Source organism: Oncorhynchus masou, chromosome 18 (genome assembly GCF_036934945.1).
Source record: "Oncorhynchus masou masou isolate Uvic2021 chromosome 18, UVic_Omas_1.1, whole genome shotgun sequence".
NCBI classification, from domain to species: Eukaryota; Metazoa; Chordata; class Actinopteri; order Salmoniformes; family Salmonidae; genus Oncorhynchus; species Oncorhynchus masou.
Genome location: NC_088229.1, coordinates 12,117,363 through 12,132,082, shown reverse-complemented (window position 1 = coordinate 12,132,082; position 14,720 = coordinate 12,117,363). Strand labels below are relative to the sequence as shown.

The 14,720-nt window shown below is 45.4% G+C and overlaps 1 protein-coding gene across 1 annotated transcript; it reads left to right on the top strand.

Moving 5' to 3' along the window:
- The first annotated feature begins 595 nt into the window (after positions 1 to 595).
- LOC135503976 (myeloperoxidase-like) lies at positions 596 to 13,925 on the top strand. Its single transcript, XM_064922189.1, has 13 exons — positions 596 to 686; positions 1,353 to 1,512; positions 5,066 to 5,250; positions 5,367 to 5,499; positions 6,240 to 6,369; positions 6,493 to 6,699; positions 6,829 to 7,192; positions 7,806 to 7,966; positions 10,594 to 10,852; positions 11,280 to 11,450; positions 12,470 to 12,707; positions 12,980 to 13,229; positions 13,388 to 13,925. The coding sequence occupies exons 2-13, from the start codon at positions 1,355 to 1,357 to the stop codon at positions 13,391 to 13,393; spliced, it is 2,262 nt and encodes a 753-aa protein (XP_064778261.1). The 5' UTR covers positions 596 to 686; positions 1,353 to 1,354; the 3' UTR covers positions 13,394 to 13,925.
- Positions 13,926 to 14,720: the final 795 nt, after the last annotated feature.

The following is a 14,720-nucleotide window of genomic DNA, read 5'->3' as shown; positions in this document are numbered from 1 at the left end:
AATGCACAAGTCTGTTGCATGATGTCAATTTCGCTAATTCAAATATCGTGAAGCTGCAATCTTTGAAACTATTTTGGGTTTCAGGTAGAACCCTTTTGGGTTCCATGTAGAACCCTCTGTGGAAAGGGTTTTACATGGAACCTAAAAGGGTTCTTTAAAGGGTTCTCCCATGGGGAAAGGCGAAGAACCCTTTAATTAATTAAGGTTCTAGATATTTTTAAAAAGAGCGGTGAACTTGTATAAATTGTACAGGTTGTAAGTGCGCCTTTACCGAGAAGCTCTGAGTACACAGCAGCTCAAAATAAAGTAATGCATTCATTCTTGTAAGCCCAGACCATAGACCATGCAGTCATAACCATCACAATCATTTAACTCATGATGCTGCAAAAGGGTTCTAGCAGGAAACAGCTGGCTAGAATATAGAGTAAGCATTTACCATTTTCCTTGACTGACTCAAAAGTAGCACATTAAATAATATGATCAGTTAATGATCGATTTGGTCAAGGCAAAAGGAAGAAGGAAGTTGCATGAAGTCATCATTGTAAATAACAACGTGTCTCGTTCAATACAAATAAAAGGTCAGATAATAGGGGTGGGGCTTTGTAATATTGACTATAAATAGAACTGTTAGAGAGGACGAGTTTACTTCTCAACAAGACTTCACAACAAGAGTTGTTCAAACAAAGGTATGATTGAATAAAATACATTTGCTGTATGTTTCCCTTGTCTGATCATCAGGTTATATTTGAGTTTTTCTGTTAACCATGGAAATTCTGATCCATGCATGAATGTGTTATTAACAGGGATGTCAAATTATTCAAACATTGAATTGATTTAATCGCTACATTTGCTGTGATTAATCGCAAATTCAGAATTTGCTCAAACTAAGCTGTATTTTTTCATACAAAAAAAAATATTACAAGAATATTGACGTCTGAATTTTGTAAGTAACGGTAAGCAAAATTAGGTACATTTAGAAAGCACACTTTCGTTAACCTCAATGTCAACTTATTTTTACATTTATTGTTGTTGTTATCTGTATAGATTATGTATTGCAGATGTTTTCATTTTCAACGCTTTCAGACAATACGGTTAATCACAATAAAAAAACAGGGCAATAAAATGATATAAAGTTTACTTGAGTTAGCTGATTTACTCTGACAGCCCTAGTTTTTAAAATGATTATTGTGTGCAAAATGATTTCATGATTTTCTTTGAGAAGTCTCTGTAGTTCTCTCTCACAATTTGAAATTTGAACAGCTAGAAGCAAAAGACTTGCTCATTACATTGAAGAGAGCAGCATGTTTTTTTTAAGGATGATAAACTGATAAACCTCCCTTTCTGCTTTCTAGAGATGATTCCGTTTCCCTCCCTCCTGGCATTGGGGCTGTGCCTGATGTTCATCCAGCCAGCACTGTCCACACAGGAAAGTTTGGGTGGCCCTTTCATTCACAGTTCTATAGAGGAGGCAAAGAGACTCGTAGATGAAGCCTACAAGTACTCCAGAGAAAAGTGAGTAAACCTGACAGTTGATCTCTTCAGATGTAGTCAATCATCTCTGTCTTTGTAACATGGGTCAAATGAAATGACCAGCACTAGTGTCTTACTCCGTATGCAACTAGCACAATTGTCTCACTCAGTCGAAGAAACAGATTTGCACCAGCTTTGTCTTTCTAATTTTTCAATTTGCTTTAATTGTACCTTTTGTATTTCCTTTAGAAAATAATAGGTTCACTATTTCTATTTCTCATAATTTCTGATGATTAGTACAATAAATCTGCCAGTGTACAAAGATTTTAATTCAACCGCAGGAGCTTGTTTCTGTTCAAAACTCAATCACATGCTTGTCCAGTGGAGGAAAAACTACCCAATTATCATACTTGAGTAAAAAATAAAGATACCTTAACAGAAAATTATGTCGCCAAGTAAAATACTACTTGAATAAAAGTCCAAAGGTATTTGGTTTTAAATATTCTTAAGTATCAAAAGTAAATGTAAAATATAGTTAAGTACTAAAAGTATAAATGATTTTACATTCCTTACATTAAGCAAATCAGACAGCACCATTTTCTTTTTTATTTACAGAAAGCCAGGGACACACGTTTGTGTTTAGTGAGTCAGCCAGATCAGAGGCAGTAGGGACAGCCAGGGACACACGTTTGTGTTTAGTGAGTCAGCCAGATCAGAGGCAGTAGGGACAGCCAGGGACACACGTTTGTGTTTAGTGAGTCAGCCAGATCAGAGGCAGTAGGGACAGCCAGGGACACACGTTTGTGTTTAGTGAGTCAGCCAGATCAGAGGCAGTAGGGACAGCCAGGGACACACGTTTGTGTTTAGTGAGTCAGTCAGATCAGAGGCAGTAGGGACAGCCAGGGACACACGTTTGTGTTTAGTGAGTCAGCCAGATCAGAGGCAGTAGGGACAGCCAGGGATGTTCTCTGTTTAGTGAGTCAGCCAGATCAGAGGCAGTAGGGACAACCAGGGATGTTCTCTGTTTAGTGAGTCAGCCAGATCAGAGGCAGTAGGGACAGCCAGGGACACACGTTTGTGTTTAGTGAGTCAGCCAGATCAGAGGCAGTAGGGACAGCCAGGGACACACGTTTGTGTTTAGTGAGTCAGCCAGATCAGAGGCAGTAGGGACAGCCAGGGACACACGTTTGTGTTTAGTGAGTCAGCCAGATCAGAGGCAGTAGGGACAGCCAGGGACACACGTTTGTGTTTAGTGAGTCAGCCAGATCAGAGGCAGTAGGGACAGCCAGGGACACACGTTTGTGTTTAGTGAGTCAGCCAGATCAGAGGCAGTAGGGACAGCCAGGGACACACGTTTGTGTTTAGTGAGTCAGCCAGATCAGAGGCAGTAGGGACAGCCAGGGACACACGTTTGTGTTTAGTGAGTCAGCCAGATCAGAGGCAGTAGGGACAGCCAGGGACACACGTTTGTGTTTAGTGAGTCAGCCAGATCAGAGGCAGTAGGGACAGCCAGGGACACACGTTTGTGTTTAGTGAGTCAGCCAGATCAGAGGCAGTAGGGACAGCCAGGGACACACGTTTGTGTTTAGTGAGTCAGCCAGATCAGAGGCAGTAGGGACAGCCAGGGACACACGTTTGTGTTTAGTGAGTCAGCCAGATCAGAGGCAGTAGGGACAGCCAGGGACACACGTTTGTGTTTAGTGAGTCAGCCAGATCAGAGGCAGTAGGGACAGCCAGGGACACACGTTTGTGTTTAGTGAGTCAGCCAGATCAGAGGCAGTAGGGACAGCCAGGGACACACGTTTGTGTTTAGTGAGTCAGCCAGATCAGAGGCAGTAGGGATGACCAGGGACACACGTTTGTGTTTAGTGAGTCAGCCAGATCAGAGGCAGTAGGGACAACCAGGGATGTTCTCTGTTTAGTGAGTCAGCCAGATCAGAGGCAGTAGGGACAGCCAGGGACACACGTTTGTGTTTAGTGAGTCAGCCAGATCAGAGGCAGTAGGGATGACCAGGGACACACGTTTGTGTTTAGTGAGTCAGCCAGATCAGAGGCAGTAGGGACAACCAGGGATGTTCTCTGTTTAGTGAGTCAGCCAGATCAGAGGCTGTAGGGACAACCAGGGATGTTCTCTGTTTAGTGAGTCAGCCAGATCAGAGGCAGTAGGGACAACCAGGGATGTTCTCTGTTTAGTGAGTCAGCCAGATCAGAGGCAGTAGGGACAACCAGGGATGTTCTCTGTTTAGTGAGTCAGCCAGATCAGAGGCAGTAGGGACAACCAGGGATGTTCTCTGTTTAGTGAGTCAGCCAGATCAGAGGCAGTAGGGACAACCAGGGATGTTCTCTGTTTAGTGAGTCAGCCAGATCAGAGGCAGTAGGGACAACCAGGGATGTTCTCTGTTTAGTGAGTCAGCCAGATCAGAGGCTGTAGGGACAACCAGGGATGTTCTCTGTTTAGTGAGTCAGCCAGATCAGAGGCTGTAGGGACAACCAGGGATGTTCTCTGTTTAGTGAGTCAGCCAGATCAGAGGCAGTAGGGACAACCAGGGATGTTCTCTGTTTAGTGAGTCAGCCAGATCAGAGGCAGTAGGGACAACCAGGGATGTTCTCTGTTTAGTGAGTCAGCCAGATCAGAGGCAGTAGGGACAACCAGGGATGTTCTCTGTTTAGTGAGTCAGCCAGATCAGAGGCTGTAGGGACAACCAGGGATGTTCTCTGTTTAGTGAGTCAGCCAGATCAGAGGCAGTAGGGACAACCAGGGATGTTCTCTGTTTAGTGAGTCAGCCAGATCAGAGGCTGTAGGGACAACCAGGGATGTTCTCTGTTTAGTGAGTCAGCCAGATCAGAGGCTGTAGGGACAACCAGGGATGTTCTCTGTTTAGTGAGTCAGCCAGATCAGAGGCAGTAGGGACAACCAGGGATGTTCTCTGTTTAGTGAGTCAGCCAGATCAGAGGCAGTACGGACAACCAGGGATGTTCTCTGTTTAGTGAGTCAGCCAGATCAGAGGCTGTAGGGACAACCAGGGATGTTCTCTGTTTAGTGAGTCAGCCAGATCAGAGGCTGTAGGGACAACCAGGGATGTTCTCTGTTTAGTGAGTCAGCCAGATCAGAGGCAGTAGGGACAACCAGGGATGTTCTCTGTTTAGTGAGTCAGCCAGATCAGAGGCAGTAGGGACAACCAGGGATGTTCTCTGTTTAGTGAGTCAGCCAGATCAGAGGCTGTAGGGACAACCAGGGATGTTCTCTGTTTAGTGAGTCAGCCAGATCAGAGGCTGTAGGGACAACCAGGGATGTTCTCTGTTTAGTGAGTCAGCCAGATCAGAGGCAGTAGGGACAACCAGGGATGTTCTCTTGATAACTGTGTGAATTTGACCATTTTCCTGTCAAAATGTAACAAGTACTTTTGGTTGTCAGGGAAAATGTATGGAGTAAAAAGTACATATTTTCTTTAGGAATGAACTGAAGTAAAAGTAAAAGTTGTCAAAAAATATAAATAGTAAAGTAAGGTACAGATACTCCAAATAACTACTTAAGTAGCACTTTAAAGTATTTTTACTTAAGTACTTTACACCACTGTGCTTGTCCATTCCTTAGGAGTCTGGAGAGAGTGCGTGGACAGTCCATCAGGCCCTCAGATATCCTGCGTCTCCTGAAGCAGCCTGCCAGGGACACGCGCTCTGCTGTTCGGTCTGCAGACTACCTGGAGAACACCTTGAGGCTGATCCATGAGAAAGTCCACCGCACCCACAGGCTGCACAAACGTTCGCTCAACGCAACAGGTCAGTTGCACACAAATATACATACGCACAAACACACATGCACTCAGACACACACACATACACCCATCCACACACAAACACATATTTCACATTATTCCTTATCTCTTGTTTCTCAGACCTCCTCACACCACAGGAGCTAGACACCATTGCACGGGTCACTGGCTGTGCAGCTCGTGTCAGCAAGCCCTCCTGCCGCACCACACCCAACGTTAACAAGTACCGCACAGCCACCAGCGTCTGCAACAACCTGTGAGAGCACCAGGGCATGGCGGCTTTAATACTTTGACACAACAATTTGAAAGCCTTGTGCACAGTAGTTGTATAGGGTGGAATATAAAGGGAAGTGCAATCAGTGTAGGTCTGAGGTCTGGCTATACAGTCATAGGCTGCAGGAGATGTGGCTTTATACAGGTAACTACCAAAATAAAGGCAACACCAACATAAAGTGTCTTAATAGGGCGTTGGGCCACCACGATCCGCCAGAACAGCTTCAGAGCACCTTGTCATATATTCTACAAGTGTCTGGAACTCTATTGGAGGGATGTGACACCATTCTTCCACGGGAAATCCCATCATTTGGTGTTTTGTTGATGGTGGTGGAAAACGCTGTCTCAGGCGCCACTTCAGAATCTACCATAAGTGTTCAATTGGGTTGAGATCTGGTGACTGATAGCTATGGCATATGGTTTACATCGTTTTCATGCTTATCAAACCATTCAGTGCTCTATGGATGGGGGCATTGTCATGGTTGCCAAAATAATTGCCAAAATAATGGCATGACCAGCATTATTATACATGACCCTAAGCATGATGGGATTTTAATAGCTTAATTAACTCAGGAACCACACCTGTGTGGAAGCACCGGCTTTCAATATACTTTGTATCCCTCATTTACTCAAGTGTTTCCGTTATTTTGGCAGTTACCTTTACCTTGAGTTTCTCAAGCGAGGTTTCTCTATTCTGATTTGTATTTTCTTCCTTCTTATTAGGAAGTCTCCTCGTCTGGGAGCCTCAAACACCCCCTTCACTCGTTGGCTTCCTGCTCAGTATGACGATGGGGTCTCTAGACCTAAAAGCTGGGACCCAAATAGGAGCTTCAACAACTTTGTGCTCCCTCTGGTATGATGACAATACAAAGACATAGTTGCAATAACTGCCACTATTTCACCACAAGTTAGATATAAAGTAACATAATTGTATTTCATTGTTCTCCCTCTGCTCTGCTTCCCTCCATGTGTCCAGGTAAGGGAGGTCTCTAATCGTATCCTGGCAACCAATGATGCCAGTGTAGAGAGCGATCGCGAGTTCACACATATGGTTACTATTTTTGGCCAGTGGAACGACCATGACCTGACATTCACGCCCTCCTCCCCCAGCATCCGCGCCTTCAGCAACGGCCTGGACTGTGATGAGAGCTGTGAACGCTCCGAACCCTGTTTCCCCATCCAGGTCAGTCACAGCTCTCACATCACATCCCACACTTACAACAGGCACCCCTGGATATCTGGCCCTTTTCCATCCATGGTCCCTGGATTATTAGTTCTTCAACCTGTGTCTTGTCTTTTCCTCCATGACCAGATTCCTCTCAATGACCCACGCTTGCCCACTGGCCCAGACAGCTGCATCCCGGTCTTCCGATCAGCGCCTGTGTGCGGCACAGGAAAGTCTGCTTTCAATTTCGGTGACATGGCCAACAGGAGGGAGCAGATCAATGCCCTGAACGCCTTCCTGGACTTGGGGCAGGTGTACGGCTCTGAGGAGGGGTTGGCGCGTGACCTACGTGACCTCACCAACGATGGAGGCCTGCTACGTATCAACAAAGAGTTCACAGACAACGGACGTGAGTTTCTTCCCTTCACTGACGTGAAGGGGAACATGTGTGCCACCCGCAGGAGAATCACCAACGACACCAATGCCAAGGAGGTGCCCTGCTTCGTTGCAGGTTAGCCTTTCAACTCCGTTTGTCCAAAGAGTACACCAATGTATATTTCAGTTAAAGTCTAAGACACAGAATGATGACAAAAAGCGATAGAACTTTGACCAGAGGAATTCTTTGACTTCCCATGTACAATAGTTGTCCGGATACAGAAAGACAATGTATATGATGTTCATCTCAATCATTATTTGGCCTCACCTTTAAGTCTCTGGCCTCAGCTGTAAGTCTCTGGCCTCACCTGTAAGTCTCTGTTCTCACCTGTAAGTCTCTGGCTTCACCTGTATGGCTCTGGCTTCACCTGTATGGCTCTGGCCTCACCCGTATGTCTCTGGCTTCACCTGTATGTCTCTGGTCTCACCTGTAAGTCTCTGGCCTCACCTGTAAGTCTCTGGCCTCACCTGTAAGTCTCTGGCCTCACCTGTAAGTCTCTGGCCTCACCTGTAAGTCTCTGGCCTCACCTGTATGTCTCTGGTCTCACCTATAAGGCTCGGGTCTCACCTGTAAGGCTCTGACCACACCTATAAGGCTCTGGTCTCACCTATAAGGCTCTGTTCTCACCTGTAAGGCTCGGGTCTCACCTGTAAGGCTCTGGTCTCACCTGCATGTCTCTGTCTCCCAGGTGATGTTCGTGTGGATGAGAACATAGCTTTGACATCCATTCACACAATGTTCTTGCGTGAGCACAACCGTCTGGCCGGTGCCCTGCTTCGTCTCAACCCACATTGGGACAGTGAGATACTCTATCAGGAGGCTCGCAAGATCATGGGCGCCTACACCCAGGTACCAGTAACATACTGATATCACCACCCAGGTACCAGTAACAGACTCTATTCACCACCCAGGTACCAGTAACAGACTCTATTCACCACCCAGGTACCAGTAACAGACTCTATTCACCACCCAGGTACCAGTAACAGACTCTATTCACCACCCAGGTACCAGTAACAGACTCTATTCACCACCCAGGTACCAGTAACAGACTGATATCACCACCCAGGTACCAGTAACAGACTCTATTCACCACCCAGGTACCAGTAACAGACTCTATTCACCACCCAGGTACCAGTAACAGACTCTATTCACCACCCAGGTACCAGTAACAGACTCTATTCACCACCCAGGTACCAGTAACAGACTGATATCACCACCCAGGTACCAGTAACAGACTCTATTCACCACCCAGGTACCAGTAACAGACTCTATTCACCACCCAGGTACCAGTAACAGACTCTATTCACCACCCAGGTACCAGTAACAGACTCTATTCACCACCCAGGTACCAGTAACAGACTCTATTCACCACCCAGGTACCAGTAACAGACTCTATTCACCACCCAGGTACCAGTAACAGACTCTATTCACCACCCAGGTACCAGTAACAGACTCTATTCACCACCCAGGTACCAGTAACAGACTCTATTCACCACCCAGGTACCAGTAACAGACTCTATTCACCACCCAGGTACCAGTAACAGACTCTATTCACCACCCAGGTACCAGTAACAGACTCTATTCACCACCCAGGTACCAGTAACAGACTCTATTCACCACCCAGGTACCAGTAACAGACTCTATTCACCACCCAGGTACCAGTAACAGACTCTATTCACCACCCAGGTACCAGTAACAGACTCTATTCACCACCCAGGTACCAGTAACAGACTGATATCACCACCCAGGTACCAGTAACAGACTGATATCACCACCCAGGTACCAGTAACAGACTCTATTCACCACCCAGGTACCAGTAACAGACTGATATCACCACCCAGGTACCAGTAACAGACTCTATTCACCACCCAGGTACCAGTAACAGACTCTATTCACCACCCAGGTACCAGTAACAGACTGATATCACCAACCAGGTGGTAACAGACTCTATTCACCACCCAGGTACCAGTAACAGACTCTATTCACCACCCAGGTACCAGTAACAGACTCTATTCACCACCCAGGTACCAGTAACAGACTCTATTCACCACCCAGGTACCAGTAACAGACTCTATTCACCACCCAGGTACCAGTAACAGACTCTATTCACCACCCAGGTACCAGTAACAGACTGATATCACCAACCAGGTGGTAACAGACTCTATTCACCACCCAGGTACCAGTAACAGACTCTATTCACCACCCAGGTACCAGTAACAGACTCTATTCACCACCCAGGTACCAGTAACAGACTCTATTCACCACCCAGGTACCAGTAACAGACTGATATCACCAACCAGGTACCAGTAACAGACTCTATTCACCACCCAGGTACCAGTAACAGACTCTATTCACCACCCAGGTACCAGTAACAGACTGATATTCACCACCCAGGTACCAATAACAGACTATATTCACCACCCAGGTACCAGTAACAGACTCTATTCACCACCCAGGTACCAGTAACAGACTCTATTCACCACCCAGGTACCAGTAACAGACTGATATCACCACCCAGGTACCAGTAACAGACTCTATTCACCACCCAGGTACCAGTAACAGACTCTATTCACCACCCAGGTACCAGTAACAGACTGATATCACCACCCAGGTACCAGTAACAGACTGATATCACCACCCAGGTACCAGTAACAGACTCTATTCACCACCCAGGTACCAGTAACAGACTCTATTCACCACCCAGGTACCAGTAACAGACTCTATTCACCACCCAGGTACCAGTAACAGACTCTATTCACCACCCAGGTACCAGTAACAGACTCTATTCACCACCCAGGTACCAGTAACAGACTGATATCACCAACCAGGTGGTAACAGACTCATATCACCAACCAGGTGGTAACAGACTCTATTCACCACCCAGGTACCAGTAACAGACTCTATTCACCACCCAGGTACCAGTAACAGACTCTATTCACCACCCAGGTACCAGTAACAGACTCTATTCACCACCCAGGTACCAGTAACAGACTCTATTCACCACCCAGGTACCAGTAACAGACTCTATTCACCACCCAGGTACCAGTAACAGACTCTATTCACCACCCAGGTACCAGTAACAGACTCTATTCACCACCCAGGTACCAGTAACAGACTCTATTCACCACCCAGGTACCAGTAACAGACTCTATTCACCACCCAGGTACCAGTAACAGACTCTATTCATCACCCAGGTACCAGTAACAGACTCTATTCACTACCCAGGTACCAGTAACAGACTCATATCACCAACCAGGTGGTAACAGACTCTATTCACCACCCAGGTACCAGTAACAGACTCTATTCACCACCCAGGTACCAGTAACAGACTCTATTCACCACCCAGGTACCAGTAACAGACTCTATTCACCACCCAGGTACCAGTAACAGACTCTATTCACCACCCAGGTACCAGTAACAGACTCTATTCACCACCCAGGTACCAGTAACAGACTCCCTCCCTCCCTCCCTCCCAGGTGTTTGTGTTCAGGGATTACCTGCCGCACATCGTGGGCCCAGACACCATGGCCCGGCAGCTCGGCCGTTACCCAGGCTACAACAAGACGATTGATCCCAGCATTGCCAACGTGTTTGCGACAGCAGCGTACCGCTTTGCCCATCTGGCCATCCAGCCCACGCTGTCCCGCCTGGACATCAACAACAAGGAGAATCCCATGTTCCCCAGCGTGCCCCTTTTCAAGGCCTTCTTCACCCCCTGGAGGCTGGTGTTTGAGGGTGAGTGGTGGTGGGTCACATAGGAATGCTTTTCAGACCCCTTTGCCAGTTGTAAACTAATTCACTCTCTGGATTATTAATTAAGCAATAAGGCATGATGGGGTGTGATATATGGCCAATATACCACGGCTAAGGGATGTTCTTACGCACGATGCAAAGCGGAGTGCCTGGATACAGCCCTTAGCCGTGGTATATTGGCCATATACCACAAACCCCCGAGGTGCCTTAATTGCTATTATAAACTGGTTACCAACATCATTAGAGCAGTAAAACTAAATGTTTTGTAATTTCAATGGTATACGGTCTGATATATCATGGCTGTCAGCCAATCAGCATTCAGGGCTTGAACCACCCCATTTATAACAGTCTATAATGGGGGGGAAGGTAAAAAAAAAAAAAATCCTATTCTTTGTCTGTCCTCGTTTAGGTGGTATCGACCCTCTTATCCGTGGTCTGGTGGGTCACCCTGCTAAGCTGAACACCCAGAACCACATGATGGTGGATGCTCTGAGGGAGAAACTCTTCCAGTTCATAAACCATCTGGCTCTGGACCTGGGCTCCCTCAACATGCAGCGTGGACGTGACCATGGCCTGCCTGGTACACACCTTCCATTTTCCCTCTATACTGTTACCCTGATACCACAGATAAACACATCTATACTGTTACCCTGATACCACAAATACACATCTATTCAGTTACCCTGATACCACAAATACACATCTATACTGTTACCCTGATACCACAAATACACATCTATTCAGTTACCCTGATACCACAAATACACATCTATACTGTTACCCTGATACCACAGATAAACCCTGATACCACAGATAAACACATCTGTACAGTTACCCTGATACCACAAATACACATCTATACTGTTACCCTGATACCACAAATAAACACATCTATACAGTTACCCTGATACCACAGATACACATCTATACTGTTACCCTGATACCACAAATACACATCTATTCAGTTACCCTGATACCACAAATACACATCTATTCAGTTACCCTGATACCACAAATACACATCTATTCAGTTACCCTGATACCACAGATAAACCCTGATACCACATATAAACACATATATACAGTTACCCTGATACCACAAATACACATCTATTCAGTTACCCTGATACCACAAATAAACACATCTATACAGTTATCCTGATACCACAGATAAACACATCTATTCAGTTACCCTGATACCACAAATACACATCTATACTGTTACCCTGATACCACATCTATACAGTTACCCTGATACCACAGATAAACACATCTATACAGTTACCCTGATACCACAGATAAACACATCTATACAGTTACCCTGATACCACAAATACACATCTATACTGTTACCCTGATACCACAAATACACATCTATTCAGTTACCCTGATACCACAGATAAACCCTGATACCACAGATAAACACATCTATTCAGTTACCCTGATACCACAGATAAACACATATATACCATTAAACTCATATCCTTTGGCTGTTAACACAAAATCAATTATCTTTCTAATTCCTCTTGTCTTCCATATACTGTATCTCTATTGGTCAGTTCCATTCACTTATTATTTCCTTTCTCTTCCCTAACCTAGATTACAACGCTTGGCGTAAATTCTGTGGGCTCTCAACACCTAGTAACCTGGGCGAGCTGGCCGTGGTTCTGAACAACACAGACCTGGCCTTCAGACTGCTGCAGCTCTACGGCACCCCAGATAACATTGACGTGTGGATGGGGGGCGTGGCTGAACCCTTCGTACACAGGGGCCGCGTCGGGCCTCTCTTCGCCTGCCTCATTGCCACCCAGTTCCAGAAGATCCGCCAGGGAGACAGGTGTGTGTGTGTCTGAGTGTGTGAGTGTGTGTGTGTCTGAGTGTGTGAGTGAGTGAGTGAGTGAGTGAGTGAGTGAGTGAGAGAGAGTAGAGAGAGAGAGAGAGAGAGAGAGAGAAGAGAGATATGCTCACATCTTGGTGGGCATTGACTGACCTGCATCATGTAAGGTATTTGACATAGCACTGCCAAAGTGCAGTTTATTACTGTTTTTAAAGGTCCAGTGTGTGTTTGTCTGTCATAGTATGTGTCTCTTATCGCTTGTTGATCCCCAGGCTATGGTATGAAAACCCAGGCGTCTTCACCTCGGCACAGAGGAAGGCCCTGAAAAATGTATCTCTGGCTCAGATCATCTGTGACAACACTGGCATTACAGCCGTGTCACGTGACCCCTTCCTCATCCCTGAGGGAGGGAACACACCCATCAAGTGCAACAACATCCAGCAATTCAACCTTAGTGCCTGGAAGGAGAGCGCTTCTACGGCCGATCTGGAGCAGCAGGAGTATTCGGACCAGGACAACGAGGTAGTAGATTGAACTACAATATCAGTGAAGGTGTTTTTTAATCCATCGACACCTGTCTCTCTCTACCCCTCCACCCTCTCTCGCCTCTTTCCTTCTGTCCCGCTCTCCATCCAACCCTCTCTCCAAACATCATCCTATTTTTCTCTATTCCTCTCTAGATCTGATGTGAGCCCCTCCCCCAGACCCCCCCGGACACCCCAGGGCCCAGCAGCAACATATTCCATCAGCAGCTCTACGCCTTCCCTGTCCAGCTGACTGACAACTTTCTCACACACAACAACGCCGCCATCGTTTTTAGCCAGGGTGTCTACAACAGGCCGAACCATTACAATACAAAGTCAGGGGTGTTCCTAACCACCAGCACCACATCTGGTGATACCAGTTGTCCTTTAGTTTCTTAGTGTGGTCCTGTGGCTTAACAATGAGGTGAGTTGTGTCAATGGCCTCACTTCAGACAGCTTCTGCACTTCTTGCAGTTGGTCAAGGTCAATTAACTAGTAAGGGTGTTTGCCATTTTAAACAGGATTGTAAAAAAAGATTTTCTTTGGAATCTTCTATTTTGTTATGCCTCTGTTATTGTGACTTCTTATGTGTTTCTATGACAATTAATTAAGCAGTACTTCATAAATGTGTATGTATTGATTTATGAGAAGAAATGTAAAAGACTTGCCTTTATAAAAGCGTTTGGAAATCATAGTTATTTTTTCAAAAACATGTCTATATACACACACCGCCTTACCTAAAGTAAAGCGGCTGTTCCACTGGATGGCAGAAGGTGAATTCACCAATTTGTAAGTCGCTCTGGATAAGAGCGTCTGCTAAATGACTTAAATGTAAATGTTACCTCAGACACATACAATGGCACGAAACGTGGTACTGATGTCAATCAGCTAGAAGTTCTAGTAGCACATTTTGGATAATTGTGTAATTAGTTCATTATCAGCAATCTTAGATTAAATTTGTAGCCTATGTTCATGTCAGTTATCATAAGACTTTGCTAATTGTAGATTTTGTACTGATTTAAATGTTTACTGCTTGTTATGGTGCATTTCGCTAATATTTTATTGAAACACTGTATTCGTGTGTTTTATTGCATAAATAAGCACTGCATCAGAAAATTCAGTATTCTATGCTGAGTGTTTGTATGAAAAAAAAAACAGGTGGCATACTCCTACCCTAACCCAGGGGACCCCATTTTGATATCTTAACATTCTCACGACCCCAACCATGTGAAAAACAATGATGTAATTAACAGCCAATATTAACTTTTTATTGTGGGCTTTGGCAGTCAGTTGAAAAACATGAACAGTATTTCTGATTGTTTTCTCAACTCACCATCACATACTTCTAATGTGGGGCTATGACAGTCAACTACAAAGTAGTCTGACATAATGTATCTTATCTCACCACAACTAATGAGATGGGTGTGTGTGTGTCTTGCAGTGATGCCAATTTAGCAATTTTGTTGCTAGATTTAACAACTTTTTTTCC